General features: G+C 30.4%; 3 protein-coding genes across 4 annotated transcripts; all 3 read left to right on the plus strand.

The window, feature by feature from the left end:
• Positions 10,191 to 14,990, plus strand: LOC105164191 (AT-hook motif nuclear-localized protein 1). Of its 2 annotated transcripts, none has more exons than XM_011082795.2 (5): positions 10,191 to 11,156; positions 12,229 to 12,299; positions 12,542 to 12,673; positions 14,027 to 14,188; positions 14,273 to 14,990. In XM_011082795.2, the coding sequence occupies exons 1-5, from the start codon at positions 10,754 to 10,756 to the stop codon at positions 14,498 to 14,500; spliced, it is 996 nt and encodes a 331-aa protein (XP_011081097.1). In that variant the 5' UTR covers positions 10,191 to 10,753; the 3' UTR covers positions 14,501 to 14,990. The 2 variants fall into 2 exon arrangements, with proteins under 2 accessions (XP_011081097.1, XP_011081098.1); XM_011082796.2 differs by having other exon boundaries at positions 10,192 to 11,156; positions 12,232 to 12,299.
• LOC105164192 (RNA polymerase II transcription factor B subunit 5) lies at positions 18,095 to 20,391 on the plus strand. Its single transcript, XM_011082797.2, has 3 exons — positions 18,095 to 18,380; positions 19,580 to 19,633; positions 20,060 to 20,391. Exons 2-3 carry the CDS (start codon positions 19,596 to 19,598, stop codon positions 20,235 to 20,237), a joined length of 216 nt encoding a protein of 71 aa, XP_011081099.1. The 5' UTR covers positions 18,095 to 18,380; positions 19,580 to 19,595; the 3' UTR covers positions 20,238 to 20,391.
• On the plus strand, positions 21,279 to 24,242 carry LOC105164193 (ATP-dependent Clp protease proteolytic subunit-related protein 2, chloroplastic). Its single transcript, XM_011082799.2, has 9 exons — positions 21,279 to 21,426; positions 21,519 to 21,562; positions 21,672 to 21,744; positions 22,308 to 22,428; positions 22,674 to 22,811; positions 22,966 to 23,082; positions 23,506 to 23,574; positions 23,656 to 23,751; positions 23,922 to 24,242. Exons 1-9 carry the CDS (start codon positions 21,365 to 21,367, stop codon positions 24,057 to 24,059), a joined length of 858 nt encoding a protein of 285 aa, XP_011081101.1. The 5' UTR covers positions 21,279 to 21,364; the 3' UTR covers positions 24,060 to 24,242.

Consider the following 25,280-nt stretch of genomic DNA (forward strand, 5'->3'; position numbering starts at 1 on the left):
AGCCAATCCCATATATGATAATCGGGTGCAATTGTCCAAATTTTGCCTATTCCATCTGGATGTGCGTATAGTGGGACTTGATATACACTCCATTCCTCCCACTTCAGACTCATCACGAACCTACCCTAATTTTGGACCTGATGAGTCTAACTCATAAAATATGGTTCGTTTTTGTCCCTTCAATTAATAGATATATTTGATATATTAAAAATATAATTTATTTTATAAATATATTGAATAAACTTAAATAATTTTACCACGATTAAGACGAGTTTATATAATGATAATATGCTAACTACTCCATCGACACAAAAGCAAGAAGCCAAAAAACACTGGCCTTTGTTGCTTAGTTATGTTGATGTATGAATATATTAATTAATGAATCGATGCATTATTCAATTTATGAACAATCTAAACCGTACATTTCCCAAGTTATGATTGGAGAATATTATTTTCAAATATTCCAAAAGCTTATTCTTGTTCTCTTCCACAAAAAAAATCCCTCCAAATTATTATTGAATTGTAAGAAACCTAAACCCAATTAATAATTATTAGGTTTTTAGTACTATTTCATTTAGAAGAAATACATCAAATTAGGGGACGTAAGCCTCAATAATTAATTAATTGTCAAGATTATATATCCTCAAAAAGTGAAGTGTTGTCCTTTTATGTCTACCTCAAACAATTACCAATGATGCTCCAATTTTTTGTTGTCTATCTGTTCTTCAATTATTCACTCATCTTCTCTTATTTTTCTAAGTGATTCTTTCGTTATTAAAGAACCCAAACACTTTGGCCGTTTATATCCAAACAACATGATTGAGACACATCATTCACAACACTCTGAGCTACTACCAGCTAAGTAAGAGGTCATGGATTTGAATCCCAATAAATATATGGATATTTATTTTACTTATCTTGTTACTGAATTATTTTATATTTTATAGTTTACGACAAATACTGATTAATCGTGATCAAAATTTAAATTTTTGTATTGATTTGTATGGCGTAGTTCATAATAGTATTTTAAGCTGTAAATATGGAACGTAATAAAATGACCCTCTCCGTTAGTATCCATTCATTAAAAATATTGTTCCATTGAATATGTTAATGAAAATGACCAAAAATAATAGTCCCGTAATCAATAAGATCAAAATTAATGACCACATGTTTTCTGTTAAAATATCACACTGAACGGTGTCATGTGGCCAAAACTGTTACTTTTTAAAAATTATAGAATCATAAATGAGAATTCCGTAATTAATAAGACAAAAAATAGAAATAAGCTAAGTTATGAAACAATATATACCTATATTTAAACAAGAGACTTGAAAACCCTTAAAAGAAGTAAAAATAAAAAATGAAGCCGCCAGAGATTGAGCAGGAAATGATGAGTCAAATCTTGGCTTAATGTCTGTTTCCTTCTTAGCAAAGGAATCTTTAGCTTTGGCATTTCATCAAACGCCTTAAGTATATAAATTGTTCCCATGCAAACTGCAATGGTGAGGTATCTTTCTGGACTAATGTTCCAAATCCTCTAATCAAAATGCATAGAATACGAATCTTATTATTTTTCTTTAGTACCCTTTTTGCCTAAACATGCTAAAAAATTAGCGTCTTTTCTCATGTTTTGTTGTTCTGTTTGGATTAATTGTTGCATAATTTAGGATATTAACTGTCACAAGTTGTATGATATTATTAATTTTTTATAACTTTTCTTATAATCATTAAAGTATTTAATATTCTACTACACATTCATGACAACGACACTTACCCCCTCTGACATTCTTTGTTTGCACCTAACCCCATTTCGTTAGAATTTTGTGAAATATATTGATTTCAAAAAAAAAATAATTCAATTTTATCCTAATTCAACATCGATCCCCTGTATTATTTACATATTTATAAGGGGTAAATATGATATATATATATATATATATATAAAATCAAAGGAACTATAATAAAATATTTCTCTCAAATTATAGACATTAGGCAGAAATTAAGTAGTCATACATGTATGGAAAAACTAGTTATCTTTTGGCGCTTTTTTCTACTTCCTCTATATGGAATGAGGTTAATATTTTTGTTGCATTTATTTTTTAAAATATCTTGTTCAAGTACTCCATCTAGTGTTTTTACCTCACCCCTTATAAAAAAAGTATTAAAAAAATATTTTTTTATATAATTATTATAATTCAAAATTAATATTTTATTATAATTACATACTTTTGAATTTATATATATATATATATATATTATACTTATCCTCTTACAAGTATTACGATGAATCACCTAATTGATGCTTGTTATACTGTACTTATGTACCCCTTTTACTTAATGAAATTTACATTTATCGACAAGTATAATGCAGAATGAGAAATAAAAGTGTAAGTTTATGCAATTTTTTTTCCTTAACATCAGTATTTTTTGTCCATATCTTAACAAAAGGGTTCACATGTAAACAATAAAATTTTGAGGAGAAAGTGTAACTTTAAAACCTCTTTAAAAAAAAAAATTAGTGTAATTTTGCATTTTTATAGGAGATCTAAGTATAATAAACCTTTATTAAAAGTAATAATTAAGTGGTAACTGATATAATAATCATTATAGTTGTTATCACTACACATTTATTACTAATTTATTTATAATAGTATTTTTTTTAAATAACTTCTTTGTAACTAATTGTTGCTATTCACAATTTTTATCCAAATATAATTACTGTGTAAAATGTGAATACTCAAAGATATTGAGCTACTTTAAGTAAACAGGTGGGCCCAATAATATCTAAAAATAATAAATAACATAAGGCCTGGGTTTCATGAAGTCCAATCAGCTATGCACTTTTATTCTATAAGGGTGAATGTTGAGGCCCATTTCAAGATAACTGGGCTGATATTTGGATCAATAAGAATATTTTAGGCCCAATTTCAAAGTTCTTTAGGGCTTTATTTATATCAGAAAAAGATACACACAATTATATAAATATAATTTGGAAATTTGTGATGTTTTTTTCCAATTTATTTTAAAACCGGTGCTTTCTTGAATACCAAGTCATAGTCACATTTCCTAGGAGTTTTTTTTAATTTATTTTCATTGATTACGATTTTTTTCATATTGCATTTCGTAAGTTAGAATTTTTTTAGTCTCGAGGTGTCTTTTTATCTGATAATTAATGGAGAACTCAAATGGGACTAAATTAAAAATGTGTTTAATTTATAGAACTGAAAATGTAATTTTTAAGTTGGGTTCGACTTATTTATCTGTCGGTTTTGGCTGTATCGAAAATTTGAAATGTATGATATATAATTATATATTTTTTTTGGTATTTCTAACTAATTTGTATTTGTAAATCAAATTAAACGTAGTAATAATTAATTAATTAATTAATTTAATTTGACTAATAATCAATAATATCAAGATGCGTTTACCACCAAAAGAAATCATATTCCCAATATGGATATGTGAAACATTTAGAATTGAAAAGAAATTGAATGTTAAATACAAACATATATACGGAGGTCTAACTCAATTGGTGAAATTGAGGCCCCATAAATTTAGAGGTAATGGGTTTGAATCGTGTCATGTGTGTGGGATCTTATCTATTGCATAGTAAGAGTTGTTGGCTACTGTAATATCAGATGTTGTTGAGCATGATATGATTATTGTAATAGTCTTTGTTAGATATTGATATCGACATGAATGATTGTAATTGTAATCGATGTACTTATAATAATAATAATAAAAAAAAAGACTAACATGTATACAAATTAAAATAAATAATGTTAACATATAAGTATAACAAAAATATGTACGGATTATATGTTGGTGACAATTTTAGATTGTAAATAAAATCAAGATTTCCAAGGTTAAGAAGATCTCATTACTTGGTGATTGCTATCTTGAAAATCTATTAGTGTGGCAGGCTTATCACTTATGTGGTTTGACGGGGTTAAATGTAATTTATCTCCTCGTTAATAAAAAATTGTGAAAAAAGTCCCTGTAAAAAAATAAAGTGTAAATTTAAAAAATAATGCAATTTATTTTTTTTCGTAAATTCACAAGGGGTGAATTGCAGTATGTTTTTTCATAGGAATTTTTTCGCACTTTTTTTTATTAATATAGGGGAGAAAATTATATTTAACCCAGTTTGTCGGTATTTTTGAAGTTAATGAAAGTTTTTTTACAAATTAAATAAAAGTTAATTCTAAACGGGATTTCAAATTATTCCATTATTATTTTAAAAAAAATAATACCATTAAGGGCCATTAATTATGAATTTTCTTACCATTCATTTAATTGAAAATAGTCATATCCATTTAGTCGAATCTAGAAGTAAATGGGGATTTAAGGTTATTTCTTGACTTTAGCATTTTTAAATTTAAGTTCTATCTCTGTTTGGCCCCTTTAATCATTTTTTTAGTAAAAAATATGGCAGGATTTTGATTTTTTTGAAGGTAAAATGGTTTGTTTAATTTTAATTTTCTAACTCTAGTCTGCTGATTTATAAAATTATCAAATTAATTATGTTTTTAGGCAAAAGAAATATATATATATATATATATATATATTTTGTTTTCTAAATATGATGTAATTATTTTCTGCGAATAATGAAAATTATGAACTCTTGTGAATATAATAATAAATAAGCTTAACTTAAAACAGATGGTCTCTTTTATTTTGTATTTAAAAGTAACAAAAGAAAAGGTTATGACTACATTTTGTAAGAGTTATATATATAATCTAAAAATATAATTACAAATCTGATCGATAATTTTTAATTTTAGGAGTTAAAAATAAGTTTAAGAAAGTAAATCATAACAACATTTATTAATTATTAACAATTGGAGTTTTGAACAAAACGTTGGTAGAATGTACTTTTTAATTAGATTGTTTGGTAAATTATATATAAATATATATAATGGAGAAAATATAATTTTACTCCTTGTAAATGAAATATATATATATATATATATGAAATTCACCAAAAAAACTATTTCAAAAGTATATTTTACCAACTTTTTATCTGAAATCCTAATTATTAATATTTAATAAACATGATTAAGTTTTAATTTTCTTAGAGTTATATTTAACTCCTAAGAAAAAAAATTACTAACTTAAAATTTTATAACCATTCAGATCATTAGATAAGTTTTATAAAATATATTCATAATATTTAATTTTCTTTAACTTCTAAAAATGAAAAAAAAAAAAGTTAAAGCACCAACTATAGTATTTTTTTTTCTTAAAAAAGTTTACAATTGCAATAATAAATTAAAGTGGATTGAAATTCTGAAGGATTGGGTAAGAGCATTATAATTATATTATTAAAAATTCAGATTAGAGAAATGAAAGGCTAAAACCACTAACACTCATAATATTTTATGCATATTAATTAAAAATTTCTGAAAAAGAGGAGGCATCGTACAGCATACTCTATTATTATTATATATTATTATTTATTTATATTCATATTCTATTAATAATATAATATTTTTTTTATTTTTGATTTTTGATGGTATCTTAATTATTCTGTAATGAGAAATAATTTATTTAATTCTAAATGTGTCAGCATGCTCATGAACTTGCATATGGGTTCCTTTGGTCAATGCGTCTGGACCACAAATTAATAATTTCAATATAACAACTTTTTTTTGTTTCTTTTTTCCCTAAGATAATATAATAAATATTGCTCTTGTAAGATAGTACTATTCATTAATTATAAAATTCAGCCAATTATATATTAGTAACATGTTATAAAATTAATTTATACATGGGGTAAATTAAAGCATATTTTATTATATTTTTCTTTCCTAATCCAATTGAGCTGTAATCAAATTTATAAATTTACAAAAAAAATGGAAAATGTTGGAGATTTGTTTGATTAAGGATCAAATTTAAACGAACTTTTATCGATCTTTAATTGTGGATTTAGTGTGTTTTAGGACTGTAAATTTTAGGGTAAATTACAACAATCTCTTATGAGGTTTGCTATAATTATGAATACCTCATCGTTATTTGAGAAATTACAAATATCCCCTGATGTTTGATGTAGTTATGTTGTCCTTGATATGAAGGTATGAAATTGTCAATTATTCCCTTGTTACATTTCAAAAAAAGAAAAAATGTACTGGGTGGATGAAAAAATTAAAAAAATTATCCACTTAGTCAATAAAAAGATTAAAGAATTTTAAAAATAAATAAAATTATAATTCTTAATCTATAAGGGCATTTTGATAAGTTTACTACAAAACATGGATAAAAATCTAACGAAATGAGTTAAAAGTTAGAGGGCGGTTAAAATTATTGATAATTTTTCGAATAATGAAAAAATATTTGTAATTATATGAAATCTTAAAAAGGTTGTAGTAATTTACCCTAAATTTTATTAACTTGCAAATGCAAATTTTCATGTTTGGTTCTGTAATTGTGACACATTTGCTTTTCTCAAGTTCTTTTTTTTTTTTTTTTTTTAAAAAAAAAAAAATAACAGAAAAAAAAAAAAAAACTTACGAACTAGGAACATTAACACATTTGGTCATTTCTTAGCAACAACAAAACCCTAAATCCCAATAATAATCCCCTTATTCAAACTGTACTTTCTTCAATCCAATTCAAGAAAAAACCCTAATTTCTCTGAATCAATCGTAAAACTCCTTCGATAAACACATAAATTAATACTTTTCACATGCTATTAGAAATACGTCAATCAGTAGTGTGTGTTTTCATCAAGTAAAGTTGATCGGGTTCAAAAATATTATTACGGACCAGAGATCAAATTTCACGTTCAAAAGATAAATAAAGCTTGAGAGTAGATCAATAATAGGATAAGATTAAATTATAGATAGTAGGGTTAAATTGATGAACATCGAAGAGGAATTAGGTCTTTTGTTGGAAATCTTTTTCCTTTTTTTAGGAAAAAGACATTATATTATTAGGCTAAATGATCCACAGAGACGACACTGAGAGAAATAGGGAAATTTGAGGATTTAGGTATTGAAAGTGTAAATTGTCTTATCCATATTTCACCAGCTTTAATCACACGTGAATACATATTTTTTTTTGGGATAATTTCACTTTCCTCTCCTAATGTTTGGTGTAAGTATACATAGACCCTTCGTGATTTGGGAAATTATATCTAACACCCGTAAGATTGCTTTTATCTAACAAATATGTTTCTCATTCACTGAATTTGCTGATATTAACAAAAGAATTAGAAAAAAAAAAAAATCTATGTTTACCCCCAGTTTACTTAGTAAGGACTTGTTAAAGGTCAAATAAATATTTTTATAATCAAATTACTCTCATACATCTTTACGCGTTAATGCATGTGATGCGGTATATCTTCACTGTTGTAAGGGTATTTAGTCCAATAGAAATTATTTGACCTGCAATAAGTCAGTAATAGGTTAATCGACGGTAAGTATCAATTTTCATTCAATTTTTTTTGTCAATCTCAACAAATTTAGTGAATTTTGACTAACAATAAGACTTATTTGTTAGACGGAAGCAAACCTTAGGATTGTTAGATGTAATTTTCCAAACTACAGAGAGATCTATGTGTAATTACACCAAACCTTAAGAGATGAAAGTGTAATTATTCCTACTTTTTTTCTTCTCCCAGAATCATCAATTGCCAAATAGCTTCAGAATTATGTGTCAAGTTCTAAAAATAAAAAATTAGATGTGTTTTAAATATAGATAATTGCATAACTAAATTTATCCATTTCATAATTATGGAAATAAATGTGTTAAAAACTTGAAAGTTGGAAGATTAAATGTGTTTTTTCAAAAAAAAAAAAAAAAGAAAACTAAAAGTGTAAAAAACCCTTTCCGTTACGAAAAAAGAAATTTTTCCTTATTAGCTCCATATGTACAAGATAAAGAAAGGAACAAAGAGGGTGTTCGGATAAATTTATCTAAAATTTCTTATAAGTCATACATCTTATAAGATGTTAAATTTTATTTCGAAAATAAACTTTTGAACCATCTAAAAATTAATATTATGGAACTTGTAAAATATTAATAATGATAATTTTATAATTAATATGATCAAAATTTAAAGATATGTTAAAAATTCTTACTTTTTCAAAAGAAGCTTACAAACTCCAAATATCTTAATATTGGATCTTGTAATTTTCAAACATCTTATAAGATGTTCTGAAAAACTTATAAGCTCATCCAAATGCTCTCGGATAATTATATATATGGCTGACAATGCATTGGATCGAACATTCCTAGCTCATTGATGACTATAATCCAACAGTACCGATGGATCAGTTCAAATTCAAGAATTTCATGGACTAGTGGCTAAGGTCGAACGTTATCACACCCATAATGTGGATTCGAATTCTTGCCAAGACATTTGGTGAGGCTAAACATACACCATGACCTGTATGTTGTTCCTCATGTGACCTTGGCTCTTGCGATAGTAAGTCAACTATAGGGACGTCGGCTGACACACATGGCATGGACACAATCTTCTCCGACGGATTTATGGGGGTCACTTATATAGGCTGAATAACAGATCACACTATCAATACGGAAATCGGTCGATAAAAGTTCAATTAAGCTCAATTTGTTAAGTTTAACAAACCAAAATTAAACAAAAATGTATTTTTCGATAAAGTTTTATTTCGATTAGTGTAATAATAAAATATACTTAAAAAATATTAAATTATTCATATTCGACTTATATTTAAGTCAATTTAAATTCATTTAAATTCAACTGATCAATAATAAAACCAAATTAAAATATAATTTTTAAAACCCGACAACAATTCAAATAAATTTAAAATAATTATATGTTGCACTCATCTCAAATCATTTATAACACTCCACTCATACTTTCCCATTTTTGTAACCCAAACAAACAAGAATAAACGAAAATGAGAGGGACAATTCACTTTCATGCAGTGCTTATGAGCCACCTGACATTTTTAGCAATTATATGTAAACAACTCAAAAGCAATTATCAAACACTTTGTGATTGTAATTAATTTTTTAAAATGATTTTAAAAGTTTCAACTGTGGGACCAAACGCACTCCAACTATGGTAGATTTATGTATTCTATTTCATATATTCAAACCTCAAACTTAACCTTTTTTTTTTTTTTTTTTATTTGAAGCGATCAATAATTATTAATTAAAACAATTTATTTATAATATGTTTTTTAAATATCAATAGATAATAAAGACTATTGTAATAGTCGTAGCCTAATTTACAATATTAAATAAACAAAATTTAAATAACACTTACTATTACAACAGACAAAACTTATTATGCAGTAGAACAACATCCCACGTATATAATAGGGTTCGAACCAATAATTTATAATGTTATGAGGACTCAGTTTCGTTAACTAGGTTAAGCCCTATTGACACCTCAAGCTTAACTTTGCAGTCTTTGATTTTGTTTTTTCGAGTTGGGGGAATTGTAATTAAATTCAGTACAAATCAAAATCGAATGGAAAAAATCGTTTGATATTTGGTTAATATTTTTTTTAATTTGATATTCAACTCCAATTGATTCAAAATTATTATTATTTTGTATTTATTAATTAATTTTATATTATTTGTATATATATATCTTAAAAACTTAGAAATGTAACTATTATTTTAGTATTTAACTTTTAACAAAAATTTCAATTTTATTGAAATACTTTCTCTAATAGCAAATAAAAAATTTGTATCTATCGAAATTAAATTGATATATTCATAGGAATGTCCCTAAAGGTGTGAGGAAAGAAGAAAATAAAAGAGTAAAAAAATCGATTATTAATTCTAATTATACAATGGGAAAAAGCAAAAATTGCAGTCATAATTTTTCCATAATTTTCCTTTTTATCTGTTTATTTCCTTTCTATCTGTATAAGATACCAAATAATATTTTTTTAAATAAAATAAATATATAGAGATGATAATACAAAAATATATGGCCATGTGTTTAATAATATTAATAATCTTTTATAAAGGAGAGTGATGGCTGTCTTCATGCCTTGGCAACCTAATTTCACTTTTCCCAACTACAATTACTTTTTATTTTTTTTTATATTAAAAAAATCTTTTTTTTCCCAAACCGGACTCCAACCATTTTATTAACCCAAATACATAAAATTCTTGATTTCAAATAATTAACAATTAATGACCCAATATTTAATATTTTCTTGCCATTATTTTAAATCCCAATTCGGACAATCTGAGGGAAATTAGGGAACCTAAATTGGCTTTAACTCCAAAATATTCAAACTTGTTTTCTTCTTCTTCTCATTTTTCTCATCAACCACCACATTAAAAAAATTCAATCTTTCTCTTGTAAATCTCGCTTCTTCTCTTTTCTTTTTTTGCAAAATTCAACTTCTTTCTTTTCTTACAACCCAAAAATCTTGTTTTTCTTCTATAATTTTCATTACTCTCTTTCATTTGCTTTGCTCTGCTTCTGATTAAAATATTTTTGGCAAAAAAAGTGAAAAAGGAGCAGTCACAGTTGTCTTCTTCCACTTTGATCTCAGAGTAGTTTTTCAGCTCTGTTCAGACTTGGTAAAGCTTGTTTGAGTGAAAAAGTTGAATCTTGTTAAGTTCTCGCAACTGGGTTTTTGGATTTTCAGGCATTTTCTGTTTTCTTTTTGCTTTAGTTTACTGGGTTCATTTTATAATTTGATAGAAATCTCGACAGCTTGTGCGATTCTACTTCCAAGAAAATAATGGGGTTTTAAAGAAAAGTTGAGAGCGAGGTTTGTTTGTTGAAGTTTAATTTATGGAAGGTACTAATACTTTGAGTAGCAGTGGAGTGACAGTGGTGGGATCAGATGCTCCCTCGGAGTACCATGTGGCTCCTAGGACCACAACTGAAAATCCACCTGAGGTCACTGGATCAGCGTCACTAGCTATCACTGTAAGCCCAGCACCAGTTTCTGGTGCTCCGCCGCAGTCAGGGGCTGCCGGAGTGGGGGGCGACACCACCTTGAAGAAAAAAAGGGGCAGGCCTAGGAAGTATGGCCCTGATGGGTCAGTAGGTATGGCTCTCTCACCGAAGCCGATTTCCTCCTCCGCCCCGCCTCCGGTGATCGACTTCTCTGCGGTCGGGAAGCGTGGAAAGGTCCGGTCCGTTGGCTCGGGTGTCAAGCTGCAGCAGCTGAGAATGGAGAATGAGGGTTCCGGTAATGAAATCATAATTCTGCAATTTTACTATGCGTGTATGTTTATTGTTACTTGCATGCATGCCAATGAAGCTTTTGTCTTGTGTGTCGATCTGGTCGCTTGCGTTGTATGAATTCGAGTTTCGTGTGGGAAATATAAACATATGGTATAGGAGGGGATAAGGAGTGGGGCCTGTGAATGGATATTTCAACTAAGATCTTGTTTCAAATGGGCAGTCTTGAGAATCAAATGGGCGGTCTTGAGAATCAAGTGGGCTTTTGGGTTAGTGTGGGAAAGAGGGAATCTTGAAATTATGGAAGTTATTGGGAGTTTTTCCTTTTGTAGAGATGGGTCTGCTTGAGGGAATTGCTTTCTTGAACTACCTGGTAATTGCACTAAAGCATCGGTTTAAGCATTCGGTATTCATCTTACAAAAGTGACTCATGTCTCCTTATGTGGAAAGGTTTCGTTCTCTTGCCAAGTGACTAATACTTTTGTCGGATTATGACATTTTGAAACTTCAATCCAAAATGTGTTTATTATTGGCAGTCGAAGTAACTAGAAAATTGCTGCTGAGTTGTGTGTATCCTTTGATATTTGTATTATTGTGATGTGTAGCCATTTTACATGATTCTGGTTGCAGCTGTTGAACTATTCGCTTGCCCTGTTGGAGGGAAAATGAGCTCATAATTTGGCAGCATGCATTATCTTTTATATCAAAATTTTTAGCTGATTATAGATTATTGTATACTAAGCTGCCCCTTTCCTTGAAATCTGCAAAAGATTTTAGTCATGCTGGTGATTTTTATGTCTTATCTATTAGTTATTCCCATGCATCATATTATGCTTTATGTTTGTAATTGAATGAAATTATCTCGAGTTTCAAGGATCATAAATATATTTGGTGCAATGCATGTAAAGTTCAAGTTGTGCTTAATTTATATCACTTGAATATTACTCTCTTATGTATTTCCTATTGCGTGCATAATGTGGTTATGCTGTCTAAACTGGTATAAACATTTTTACAGTAGAGTGAAAGTATCTTTCACTTCCTCGTTCGTTGCTGTGTATTGATGATCTTTTACTTTTTAGCAGGTGAATGGGTTTCATGTTCTGTTGGTGCTAATTTTATGCCGCATATAATCACTGTCAATGCTGGAGAGGTAAACTCTTAATGATATCTGCATTTTATGATAAAATAAGTGTATCTTTCGAGTTGAAGTTAATAACTATCAAGTTAGTTTTTCGATGTTGTTAAGTTGAACTTTGGTGCAAAATGGGATAAGGTTACAGTTCTTATATCATATCATTACCTCTGATGTTGCTTAAGTCAGCAATTCATTTCTGTATTAGAGAAAGATGGAATTTGAAATTCGGTGTTAATATTACTTCTTTGGTGGTTTAGGATGTGACCATGAAGATTATATCTTTCTCTCAGCAAGGTCCCCGGGCAATTTGTGTTCTCTCGGCAAACGGTGTCGTTTCAAGCGTAACTCTTCGTCAACCTGATTCTTCTGGTGGTACATTGACATATGAGGTGCTTCATTTAAGTTGTTGTTTTTGTTTGTATTTTTTTTTCCTTTTCATTTAGATAGCTTAGTTAAATATTTTACGCACTTCACGGTCTTTCTGCAAATGTGCTTTTCTAAAGTCTACCAAATTGATTTGTTTTAACATTCTTTTGACATTTTGACCCTGTTGTGATGACTTTGATGCAACTTTTGCTTGCTTTCTGTGGTGGCTAGACAAGTTCTGCTTCTCCTATTCATTTTTATTTGTTGAATCAATATTTTTCTGTGCTGTTTGTTAATTGAGATTCGAATTAGTTCATTTACTATTCTTTTCCTTGATGCGTAGTTTTATCTTGTTTTGTTTTACCTAGTCCTTTTCCTGTTCAACCACTTCCTTTTTGTGTGCCAAAATCTTCAGCATACTCTGGAGGGCCACTCCATGATCTTGATGAACAGATCTATATCTTGCTAATTCTTGTTTCCGCTTTTCAAACACTACTTCAGAAGATGATACATTATTTCCTCATCAAACTATCTTTGATCCTGGATTCAATTCAAAAGCATGTGCTTGCAAATACCATTGCAAATCATGTAGGCTTTGCATTTGTTCTTTTTCCTCCACGTTGGTTCGTTTAAGTGGCTGGAATGCTGGTACTTCTTTTTAATATTTTGTCAATATGAAAATACAATCTTGAAATTGATTATTGCCTTGGGACATAATCAACTTCAAGCGAGTGATTTTCATGATAGATTTACCTGAATCACTTATATTTATATACATGGAGTCCTTCACAAAGTATCATACTAATAATTTCTTGTTTAAGAAAGCAGTTCTTCGATAATGCCTCTGTTATCTAATTGCTGTTTTACATCTGTCGTGTTTTTCTTTCGGAAAATATTATGTGGATGATATATATCATTTTACTCTTTGACCATAGTTCCACTACTGTTTAATTGATGTATTGTTTTATATTATATGATAGCAGATAACGATATCATTTAAAAGAAAACTATGAACTCGAGCTTTTTGCCAGTGCAAGTTTTGTGTGAATAGAGTCTGTTTCGATAATGAAGTATGTGAAAATGGTTATTTGCCTATTAAATGATAGAGTCCTCTTATGTAGGCATATAAGATTATGTTTGGATGGAATAATTTGGATTTGTGAAATCAGTCATTTGGACGAAATATATGCTGATCTTAGGAAATACAAATGCTGCTTCTTGTAAGTCAACTTGTTCGGAGCAGCTATGAGTCGTATGTTTACATGTATGGGAGCAAATCATGTTACTCTTTTTTTTGTCATGCTAGTACACTTCAGTTAATGGAATTGTTTGTCAGTGACCAGTACATTTGATGTTTTAATGCTTCTGTCTTATAGGGTCGCTTTGAGATACTGTCTTTATCGGGATCGTTTATGCCTTCTGAGACGGGAGGAATGAGAAACAGATCAGGTGGTATGAGCGTTTCTTTGGCTAGTCCAGATGGCCGTGTTGTTGGTGGTGGAGTCGCAGGCTTATTAGTAGCCGCCAGTCCCGTGCAGGTATCCCATTTTTCTTCTACTTCTCCCTCAGGACCGAATTTTCTCTCACTTCTAACAAAATGAATGTTTCTTTTTATGAACTAGATTGTAATCGGAAGTTTTCTGGCCGGTAACCATCTGGAGCAGAAGACCAAGAAACACAAACCCGAGTCCATGACTATCATACCTGCTGCCCCTATCCCTATCCCTAGTGCTGGGACGGAGGATACATACAATACGTCGTCTTCCTTCCGCGGAGATAGCTGGTCGCCCCTTCCCCCCAACACAACGAGTAAGCCCGCCGACATCAATATAACTTTACATGGACAGTAAGCCCAATACTTCTGATTTTACTGACCACATTGGCATTGGACGTAGATTCATCGTTCTCCCGTTTCATGAATCTCTTCGCCTCTTTGTTAGTTGCCTCTTAACCTCGACATGCATGCCAAATTTGGGGCAAGATTGTGTAGTAACTTAGTTCATTAGTTCGGTTTTTTATACCTCCCTTCCGCTGCGTAGTAGAACGGTTTTAGATGTAAAATTTTACCCTACTTGAACATGCTTGTTAGTTTTCGTCTAGCATTGACGTAGAGTCTTTGGAGTTCTTTGTGGACCTTTCGGCACCTTTACATTGGTTTTGAATTTGTACTTTCGATCAGTCGGAGCAGAGATTAATGTTAAACCTCATCAGCTATAGCGAAGTCACTATTGGTACTTTGTTTCACTTATTTATGTTTTTGTTAAAGAAGAATCTTTCTCAACTCCCTTTTGGAGTGAAACTCATGATCTCTCTTATAAAGAGGGTGTCACCATTGAACCACTTGATCATCCTTGTTGCGGTGAGTTTTGTTTGATGTTGTTCTTTTGCATGATTTTTTTTCTTTTGGTTGTCGAAATATGAATTGGGTTTAATATGTGTAGAGTGGAGAATTTGTTGCTAATATTTATTAACACTAGAAAAAAAATATTATTGACTAGGAATTAAATCATGATAATAATTATTATTAATTATAATTAAATAAAATTGATGTAAAAATTTAAATTTACATTGAATCTCACCCGAATCACCCCCATCTATCCCCTCTTGAGGAGAGGTTTGGTTTTAAACCTCGGATCAAACAGGAGGAGCATGCCATGCTAATGTGCTTGGATGATCCACAATTCAGGATTTGGCGTCGATGAACACATTGAACTGTGGTTGAGAGTCCTTATAGCCAAGCAAAACAATGCAATTATCAAGGGTGTGCTCTACCACTAAGTTAATAGCCCGTTGTGCTTAAATTATTCATCATGAAAATTATTTTTATTATGATTATAAATCATAGCAAATGTTTTTATCATGGTTTTTAGTCACAAGGGCAAAGTGCTAATGATCCCACACTTTGAGGGATGTCTAGATTTAACATTTATAATTTTATTGAATTCATAGTTGCTCTTTGGTGTGTGCATACATGTGAACATAATATTCTATCATTATTTTTTGAAAAATGCAAAGTGCAACAAAATTAAAAGGTTGAGTTGGATAAGTGTAAAAAAAAAAAAGGTGGGGAGCAAAGTGCAAATGACTTTATACGTTGGGGGTGTTTGCCTTTTACCCTATTTTATGATAGGGTTAATGTATTATGTCCCCTCTTATTATTTAAACTACATAAATTTCCCTTGTAAGTTATGCATGTCTTACAAATTGCCCTTCGGTTAATCAATCTAACGGAATTTTCTGATGCCATAAAAAGAATGGGATGATTAAACTCCCATACCTTGATATTTGGTATAACTACGTGGTTTGAGAAATTACATCTAACACTTTTGAGATTTGTTTCTGTCTAACAAATAAGTTCTTTCATTAGTCAAAATTTATCGAATTTACTGATATTAATAGAAAAATCTAAAAAAAATCTATATTTATCCCAAATTGACTTATTGCTGATTTATTATAGGTCAGATAATTTTTTATGATCAAATTACCTCATACGTCTTCATTCGTTAATACATGTGAGGACGTATATCTTCACCGTTATAAAATAGTTTTAATCGAAAAAAATTGTTCAACCTGCAATAAGTCATCAATCAGTCAATCTACGGTAAATATAAATTTTTATTCAATTTTTCTTAAATATCAACACATTCAATAAATTTTGACTAACGGGGGAAATTATTTGTTAGATGGAAGCAAATCTCATGGGTGATAAATGTAATTTTCTAAATCACAAAGGATTTAGCTATAATTACACTAAACTTCAGAAGAGTGTAATGATCCCTAAAAGATATTAGGAAAAATTCTTTTTTTAGTACCTTAACTTAGCTCTTGTTCAATTATAGTCCACTAACAATGATAATTATCACATTTTATACATTTTATTGAAAAAATGCTTCAATTAGGTACTGCGATGGTTGGTTTTTTTAATTTTCGCCTGAATTGCTTCAATTTGGAGAGTTTTCATCCCACGTGGCATTAAAGTCTGACGTTGCAGATGAGGTGGATTTATTTTCTTGAGTAATTATATTTTTTAGTCCACTAATTTTATCCATGGTTTAATTTGTCCCATGTGGCACTAAAAAAAATACGTTGGCTCAAGTGAATATTTAAATATCACTTCTCTCCCACATAAACACTTAAACAAGAAAAATGTCAAATTTCATCAAAACAAGCCTTGAGTTTATATTTTTCATACTAGCTTCCCTGACATGTTGTCTATGCATGCATAAAATAAATTATTTAAAATGTATTATGAATTGGAATAAAATATGTAACTCAATATATCAGCTTAAAAAAATATTTAAACCTATTAAATTATCGATAACTATAAATAGTTATTTTATGAATACTTATAGATTATAAAAAAATATAAATTATAAAAATAATTATTATTTTACAAATAATTATAGATTATATAGATACAAAATACATAAAGTTACAGATAAATATAAATAATTTTATTTAATTATAAATTATAGATAAAAATACTTAAAATTATAGATAACTATAAACACTTATAAATTATAAAAATAAAAAAAAATTCCCAAAAAAATAATATAAACTCCCAACTTCACCCTCGAGTTTGATGGCTCATTTTGTATGATTGAAATACCCCTAAGAGGTAATTTGTAGTCTTTAAAGCTAAGGAGGGGGTAAATTGTAATTTTAATCTCTTTTTAATCTCCAATTGTAATTTTTAAACTAATACTCTAAGCTTGCAAATTAAAATGCTAAATGCTGAGAATAATCCTAGTACATTTTAATTCTTAAAATGGAATATGTAATTCTTTCTATTTTAATTAATTGTTATTATCCTAATTTATTAGTCACTAATTATAAAAAAGGTAAATTATATTTTGCCATTTGAACTATGTCTATTTTTGTATTTTGGCGCCAACTTTGTAAAATTTGTACTTTACTATATATGATCATTTTTTTATTGCCTTTTTTGTTGAAAAAGTATCATATGCTATGTATATGTGAAAAGTATCCCATCATATAACCCTTAAATATTACATGTGCATTGTATGTAATATTCTTTTGACAAAATTTTTTATAATTAAAATAAAATTTATTTTAAAATATTTATTTATTATGTTAGTATTGATAAACCCAAATTTATCTTTAACAAAAATATATCCTACATTTCTTCAACTATTCGATAATTAAAAAATCAATAATTAATATAAATAAAATATATATAGAAATAATATCGAATTTACTAACTCATTAAACTTATTTTTGTATGAGATTAAATACATAAAGAAAAATACTATATAATATCATTAATTAAGTTTAAAATATGTGATATTACTTAATAATCTATGATTAATTTTTAATAAAAGTAATATAATATTGAATATTAAGTTAAATATATAAAAAAAATTACAAATTCAGAAAATTCGTGAGATGAACATAAATACTTTTAGCTCGAGTTGCCTCCGCTTGAGTTTTATATCGAGTCGGCTCCCGAGCTCTTGACTCGACGGCCCCGGCCCGCGGCCCTCCCCCCGGCTAGCACTACTCCCGAGTCCCGACAGCATCTTCCCTCATTTTTCTTTACAACATTGAGTAGAAGTCTTCTATTTTCTTCCTCTTCGATTCCGTCTGCTGCGTGTCCCTGCTGCAGCCCAACCAAACCCCGCGAGCTGACCTTGCCTGACCGCCCCAAGCTTGCCGCCGATTACTCTGTCCATTGTCACACCACCTCATCCTCGCAACAAATTTAATCGGGTTGGTTTCTTTTGTTTTGCGAGGTTAATTTTCTTGTTATTTTTAGAATAACTAGTAATTCATGAAAGCCAAATGATCGTTTTAATGAGCTGTTTATTCAACGAATCCTGATTGTTTAAAGCAAGTTGTTCGATGAATTGCTTCAACGAAATCCATTATACTAGTGGTTGCCTTCTTTTCTCCCTTTTCTTTTAATGGCATTTTCTGTGTAGTTTATGTTCGATTTAGAAATGTTGATGCCTAATATGATTGTTTGAAAAGTTGAATGGTGAGAAATTGACTTGGTTCTATGTATTAATTAGTTGTTATGGGATATGATTTGACGATACATACAAAAGCTATAGTGTATGGCCTTCTACAACGGTGGATATGACTTTGTTGTATTTTGCTGTTCTTGTACTTCAATTTTTCTCTGGGCTTAATGTGTTTAATTTGATGTCAAGATTAGAATATGGTAAAAAGAAAACATAAAGAGAGAAAAATTTGGCTTAATAAGAGAGAGATATTTCTTTCTTGATCTGTAACACACTCCATATAGTCTGGAAAGAGATTTTAAGAAATAATTGAAAGCGTATATTTTGATTAAGTCTCCGTTCAGTTTGATAATTGTAGATAAAGGAAGGGAAGGGACTGCACAAATGAATGGAACTAATATGTAACTTAACAAAACTGTTGAACAACTTATATAAGAAGTCCGAAATTTTTCTTTCTTTGTTACTTTTCAGCAGACTTTTATGTTTCTATCCTATTATACAGACCTTCTGCTAATCCTATTAACTTTAGTGATACTGGAGCTGCTATCAGATTTCCTAGGAATGGAATAGGGGTTCCTCTTGGGATTAACATTAGGGTATGAATGACGTCCATGACAAGTTAAATGTTTCCTATTGAAGGAGGAGTAAGATGTGTTTGCTTATGATTAATTGCCATATAAGTTATTGTCATAGTTTTATGTTCTATACAGTTGATGTATATACTGGGGCATTGTAGTATATACATGTTTTGATGGTTGTAATATCGTACACTGTAATTTTAAAGCTTACTTGAAAAGGTGTTGGCAATTGCATTGAATTGTCTTAAAAAATTGAGGTTATTAATGCTGAATGAAACTGGTAGCATCATAAATATAGTACATTTAGGTTTGATGTGCATATCAAATTTATAATCATTCTTTTTACAATTTAGTTTCATGTTTGCAGATCAAGGACGTTACTTATGATGGTGAACGCCACCAAAGGATTGTATATTTCTTGGTAAATAGTTCCACTTCAACGACTGTTGTACTTAATATTTCATTTCTGAAAGTGGTAATGATGCTTTGCCATATTATCTTCTTTACACTTTCACCTGCACAATTTTTAAGTGGAGAGAGATATACGTCTTATTTCATGTATAGAGTGAGAGTTGTTGGAATAGCTTCTTGGTTAGTTCCATATGTGCGATCCTCCAATACGTTATGTTTCTCGTCGAAACAAAAAAACTAAACAATAAATGGGTATTGGTAGTTGATCCTCTTCACCAAATGCTTGTCTTCAACTTCTTCCCTTTTTCTTCCATTTGTTTCTAATGTTACTTTGGTGTGCTTGAGATCCACATAAAGGTGAAAGATCAGAAACGGCTAATCTATTTTGTGCTAACTGGCAATGAAGATCCTCTAATTTCCTTATTTTCCTGTGCAGCGACGTTCCCATGGCCCAGTTCATAATCAACATGAATGCTTCACTGCCTCAGTCACAGAAGTTCATAATACATGTCCTGGACAACACTCATATCTTCGTTCGCTCGGACGTGGCTGGTATGATAAGAAGTGCCATTGCAACATTCAGAGAGCAGAACACATACGAGAAGCCTTCTTAATTCTGTTTAATTCGGCATTCATAATACAATGATGTCCACATACACAGAGGAAATCTGGTTTTGGGCATCTATTATAACCTATAATAATGAATCATACATTTTTCGGTTAAGGTCCAATACTTCTATAAAATTTCAACTCAAGAATTGTCATCCATTGTTAGCAGGAGCAATAGCATCTTCATCCATTTTCCCCCTTATTTTTCTATAAATTAAAGAACTTTTTGGCGCAAATACTACGAATCTATTCTCTTAAAGGAGAAGAAAACATAAATTGTCCCTGTGAAAAATGGTACAACACCCATACCCAAGTTTGGACCAAATGGTATTTTAATGTCAGAGGTCATTATGCATTGTTTCATTATTACTTAAAACAATTTGGAGTAAATGACATCCCAAAATACTAATGAAAAAAAATCGTTTTACATCTGCTTTAAAATGATTCAAGTTTATTTAAACTTAAAGTTGTAAGCATTTTTAATCAATTTTTACAACTTATTAATAAAATTGTCAATATAAAACATTTTCTCAACCATTCAAATTTCAATTTTTTTAATTTTAATTTTAGTTTTCAAAAACTCCAAACTTCTCTATAAAACTTTTTTCTAACACAAAAATAGAAAAATGAGAGGAAACTGTGCTTTTAGTCACATACGATAGGACGTATTGTATTTTTGGTCCATATTTTATGGACTTAGGACATTTGATCCTATAGGATAAATTCATATCATTGTTGATCCTATCTGATAAAAATACGGCATATTTAGTCACATAAGATATAAACAACTTCATGTCTTACAATAATTTTTATTTTATAAGACAAAAAATATTATAATTTTTATTCTGTAAAATCACATATACTAAACTCGTATATTATGAAGATAAAAATCCACATATCCTATTGTGTGAGAGTAAAATTACAATTTTCCCTAGAAATTATTGCGAACACACTTTAATCACCGAGGACTACTAAAAGCCCAATTGATAACCGGTAATGACTTGACCCATGGAATAATACGGGTCCAATAGATGGGTTTGCGGGTCTTCAGAGTTGGAAGTTATGAATCGGCTTTTCCTCTCCTTCATATCCAAAAACCCAAAATCCGTCGTTTCTCTTTCTCTCTCGAACAATGGCAGTCCCTCCAACCTCATACCTCCACTCCAGAGTTGACTCTTCCCACCTCTCTCTTAGGTTTTCGTTTTCTTCTATCCTTTTCCTCAAATCTGGAAAGATGAAATTGTAATCCACTAGATTCTAATTTCTCAATTTATTCCCATTTGCAGCTGTGGCAGCAAAGTCTTTGTGGGTTTAAGAGCTCAATCTCCAAGTCTGTGTTCTTATCTCCTACTTCTCGTTTGTTCGAGTTTCTCTTGAAGTTATTGTTCAAGTTAGTTATGTAAGTTTGAAATCCTTCCCTTCTTTTTGGAATTGCACAGATTGTTATGGAGTGGGAAAGCAAAATGTGAATGTGGAGTTTCACAATAAAGTTTACAAAAGCATCCAGTCCAGGTAAATTTTCTTCAATTAATTTTTATGGGATTCGAGACAGATTGAATGAGCTTTCTTGCAAGAATATGATTTTTTTCCCCTCAATGGCTTTTGAGCTTGTACTGCTCGAAATTGCCGAACTTGGGAGTTCATGGTTCATCATTCACTGGTTTATGCTCAAAATTTGACTGATTTCTTGATATTGAATGGTTGAATCATCTAGTCGAGTTCGTTCCTTTGTTGCTTGCGATGTGATGTCGTTCTTAATATCTTTGTGTTCGTTGGATATCTTAAAATGTCTATGTGTTTCCTCGCCGTGTTTCGATATCCGGTTTGCTCCTTATGACATTTGAAGAAATGTGTGTTGGTTTAAGTTAGGACTAATATGTTGAATAATTATCTTTTTATATCTATTTTGGAGATAATCAAGTGAAGGAGTTTAGAGTTAAATTGTTGCTCCTCGTATGGAAGCAGTGAGTATTTTTTCGTGGAACTAACTTGAATAAGATCATATTAAGGATATTCATATCCTGGGTTTAGGTGCATTGTTGGTGCCCTTTTATTGACATGCTTTACACTTCCAGGTCTAGTAACAGCAAACCAACACGTGGCCGTGTTTCAATGATGCCAATAGGAACACCTAGAGTTCCTTATAGAAATGCTGCTGAGGGAACTTGGCAGTGGGTTGATTTGTGGAATGCTCTTGTAAGTCTATCTTGGCTGCTTTACTGCAATATCGTTAAATGATTCACTAATATTTTCCAATGCTAAAGTTTGAAGGGAGGTGGAGGGCTTGTCATGCCCTAACATTGTTTTGTTTCTTATGTCAACAATACAGTTGTGTCATCGGTATCAACACTATGGCAAAACTTACTTTTAATTTGGCTGTACCTGATTCATCCTTTCTTGGAACTTTTCCAATAAAAGTTCATTGAATTCTTTAACTGCAGTACCGTGAACGTGTTATTTTTATTGGGGAAAACATAGATGAAGAGTACAGCAACCAGATACTTGCAACGATGTTGTACCTTGATAGTATTGATGACTCAAAGAAGCTTTATCTGTACATTAATGGCCCTGGAGGAGATGTGAGTTCCTATTTTACAATGCAAGACTGTGACTGTTTTGTCTTTTTTTTTTTTTATTTTCTCTTTATAAATATCTCTCCTCATTGCTATGTTCCTATCGTTGTTTCTTTCCATTTTCCTTTTCAGTTTTTATGATAAATATTTCTTGTTGCAGCTTACTCCTTGCATGGCTATCTATGATACAATGCAAAGCTTGAAAAGCCCTGTTGGTACTCACTGTGTGGGCTATGCCTATAATCTGGCTGGATTTCTTCTTGCTGCAGGTGAAAAGGTATATTTTCATATGCAAAGAAATAAACGGATGGTTGGATATGGAAAAATAATAAGGACTCGATCCGAAATTCCTTTATAATTTAGTATAGCTATTTTACTCTTTATCATGTCACGAGGAAAGGTAGATTATAAATATATACAAGAATTTCAGTAAACTTGATGATTTTATTGCCTTCTACTGGGATCTGTTTGTTTGCAGTAACTCTTTTTAATGAGATTACTAATAGGTGCCACCTTTTTCGTATTATAAAACCTAACGCACTGTCTTAGTGTGTTTTGATCACTAGTTTTCACAGTTTCATATTCAAGTGTTCGGTGATAACCTCATCAGATTTGTTAGCCTATATGACAATGAAAGTTAAAACTGTTTGTGGTTTGGCATTGGTGTTTTCATCTCATTAACAGTTTCCCCTTTTTGAAGGGTTATCGTTTTGCAATGCCTCTTGCAAGAATTGCATTGCAGTCTCCAGCTGGAGCTGCCCGTGGTCAGGTTTGATCAATTCTTCTCGTCCCTGAAGCCTAAAATATCTCCCTAGCAAGTTGTCACACGTCTCTGGAATCTTTTTGGCAGGCTGATGATATACGTAACGAGGCTGATGAGCTCCTACGTGTAAGGGACTATCTTTTCAAGGAGTTGGCTAAGAAAACTGGGCAGCCTGTTGAGAAGGTAATAGTTGTTCCTCTTCAGCTCGTGGTCTTCATAATTTCTGGACAACCTTTTGACTCTTGCTGGTTCTCAAAATATTGAGAATGAACGTACGCAGAAAATGCAGTCTGTTCCTTTTTGTTTTTGTTATCCTTGTCGAAAAGTAACTGAATCTTAATGTTGATGTGTAGATTCACAAGGACCTAAGTCGACTGAAGCGCTTCACTTCTCAGGAGGCTCTTGAGTACGGTCTCATTGATCGAATAGCCAGACCTGCTCGTATAAAGGCCTCTGCACCACGGAAGGACTCTACAGCCGGTCTTGGTTAGCACATTCCATTGTTGTAGTAAGCTTAACACCAGTAGCTACACAGTTTTCAGTATTGCTGGAAAAGCTTGAAAGTTGTTTCTTTACATGTATTATTTGCACCGGAAACAGGTGTAGTTGCACTGTTTATATTTACGGAATATTTTCAGTGTTCCCACGGGGATTGCTGCAGCTTCCTCTCGACATTTTTATTTTGTCCTTGATTTAAAAATTCAGAATCTAAGGCTAATCAAACATGGCAAGACTGGATAAACATGAATGTGGTGTTTTTCTTTTTCTTTTCAAATTGGGTTTATTTTTAAGGTAAATTACAATGAACTCCTTTAAAGTTTGACATAATTACAAATAATTTTTTGTTTTCTGAAAAATTATCAATACTCTTTAATTTTAATTGTACCTCAACCAATTCTTCTTTTTGCGGTGAAATGACCAACCAAAATATATATATGTGGATTGTGAGCTATAATTTTATATATTTTAAAAATTTGTAAATTTTTTTATCGACTAAATGGATGGTTTTCTTTTACAATTTTCGAATTCTTTTTTGTCCACATCCTTTCTATTTTACAACTCTCCTAATTATTTTTTTTTAAGAAAAATTATATAATAGGACAAAGTTGATAATTTCAAATCTATTCAAGAATTATATAATTTTATTAGATATTAAGAATATTAATAATTTTTTAAATAATAAAAGAATATTTATAATTATGAGAATTTTCCTGGAAGCTCTATAATTTACCCAAAATTTTCAGACCGGAGTAGAACATGAATAAAAGTTGGTGCAAGTTGATGAAAATCATTGGAAAATAAGTTTTAAGCTGCTTGCGAACTACATTAGCAACATATGGATGAATGCTAATTTACTTAATCTTGCGAGTGAGCAGCTTAAACTTGTATTTAGAATACATGCAAATAAGGAATTAAGACAAATAAGACAAGATTAACATTCACATGAAGAAAGATTTAAAAATACACTGACCTAATTAAATACAATATCATTTTATTAATATATTAAAAATAATAAAATAAATTATAATAAACTCACATGAAATTATATGATACTCACATAACAAGAAATAAATACCTATACACATTTGGTGGGAGACGAAACCATGAACTCAAATTTGTACACTTAATTCGATTGTTTTGAATGAGTTCTCACGCAAAAATGAAACTTTGTTATTTCAGAAAAATTATTAAATATCTAATGGTCGTTACTA

This window comes from Sesamum indicum, linkage group LG6 (genome assembly GCF_000512975.1).
Source record: "Sesamum indicum cultivar Zhongzhi No. 13 linkage group LG6, S_indicum_v1.0, whole genome shotgun sequence".
Classification (NCBI taxonomy): domain Eukaryota; kingdom Viridiplantae; phylum Streptophyta; class Magnoliopsida; order Lamiales; family Pedaliaceae; genus Sesamum; species Sesamum indicum.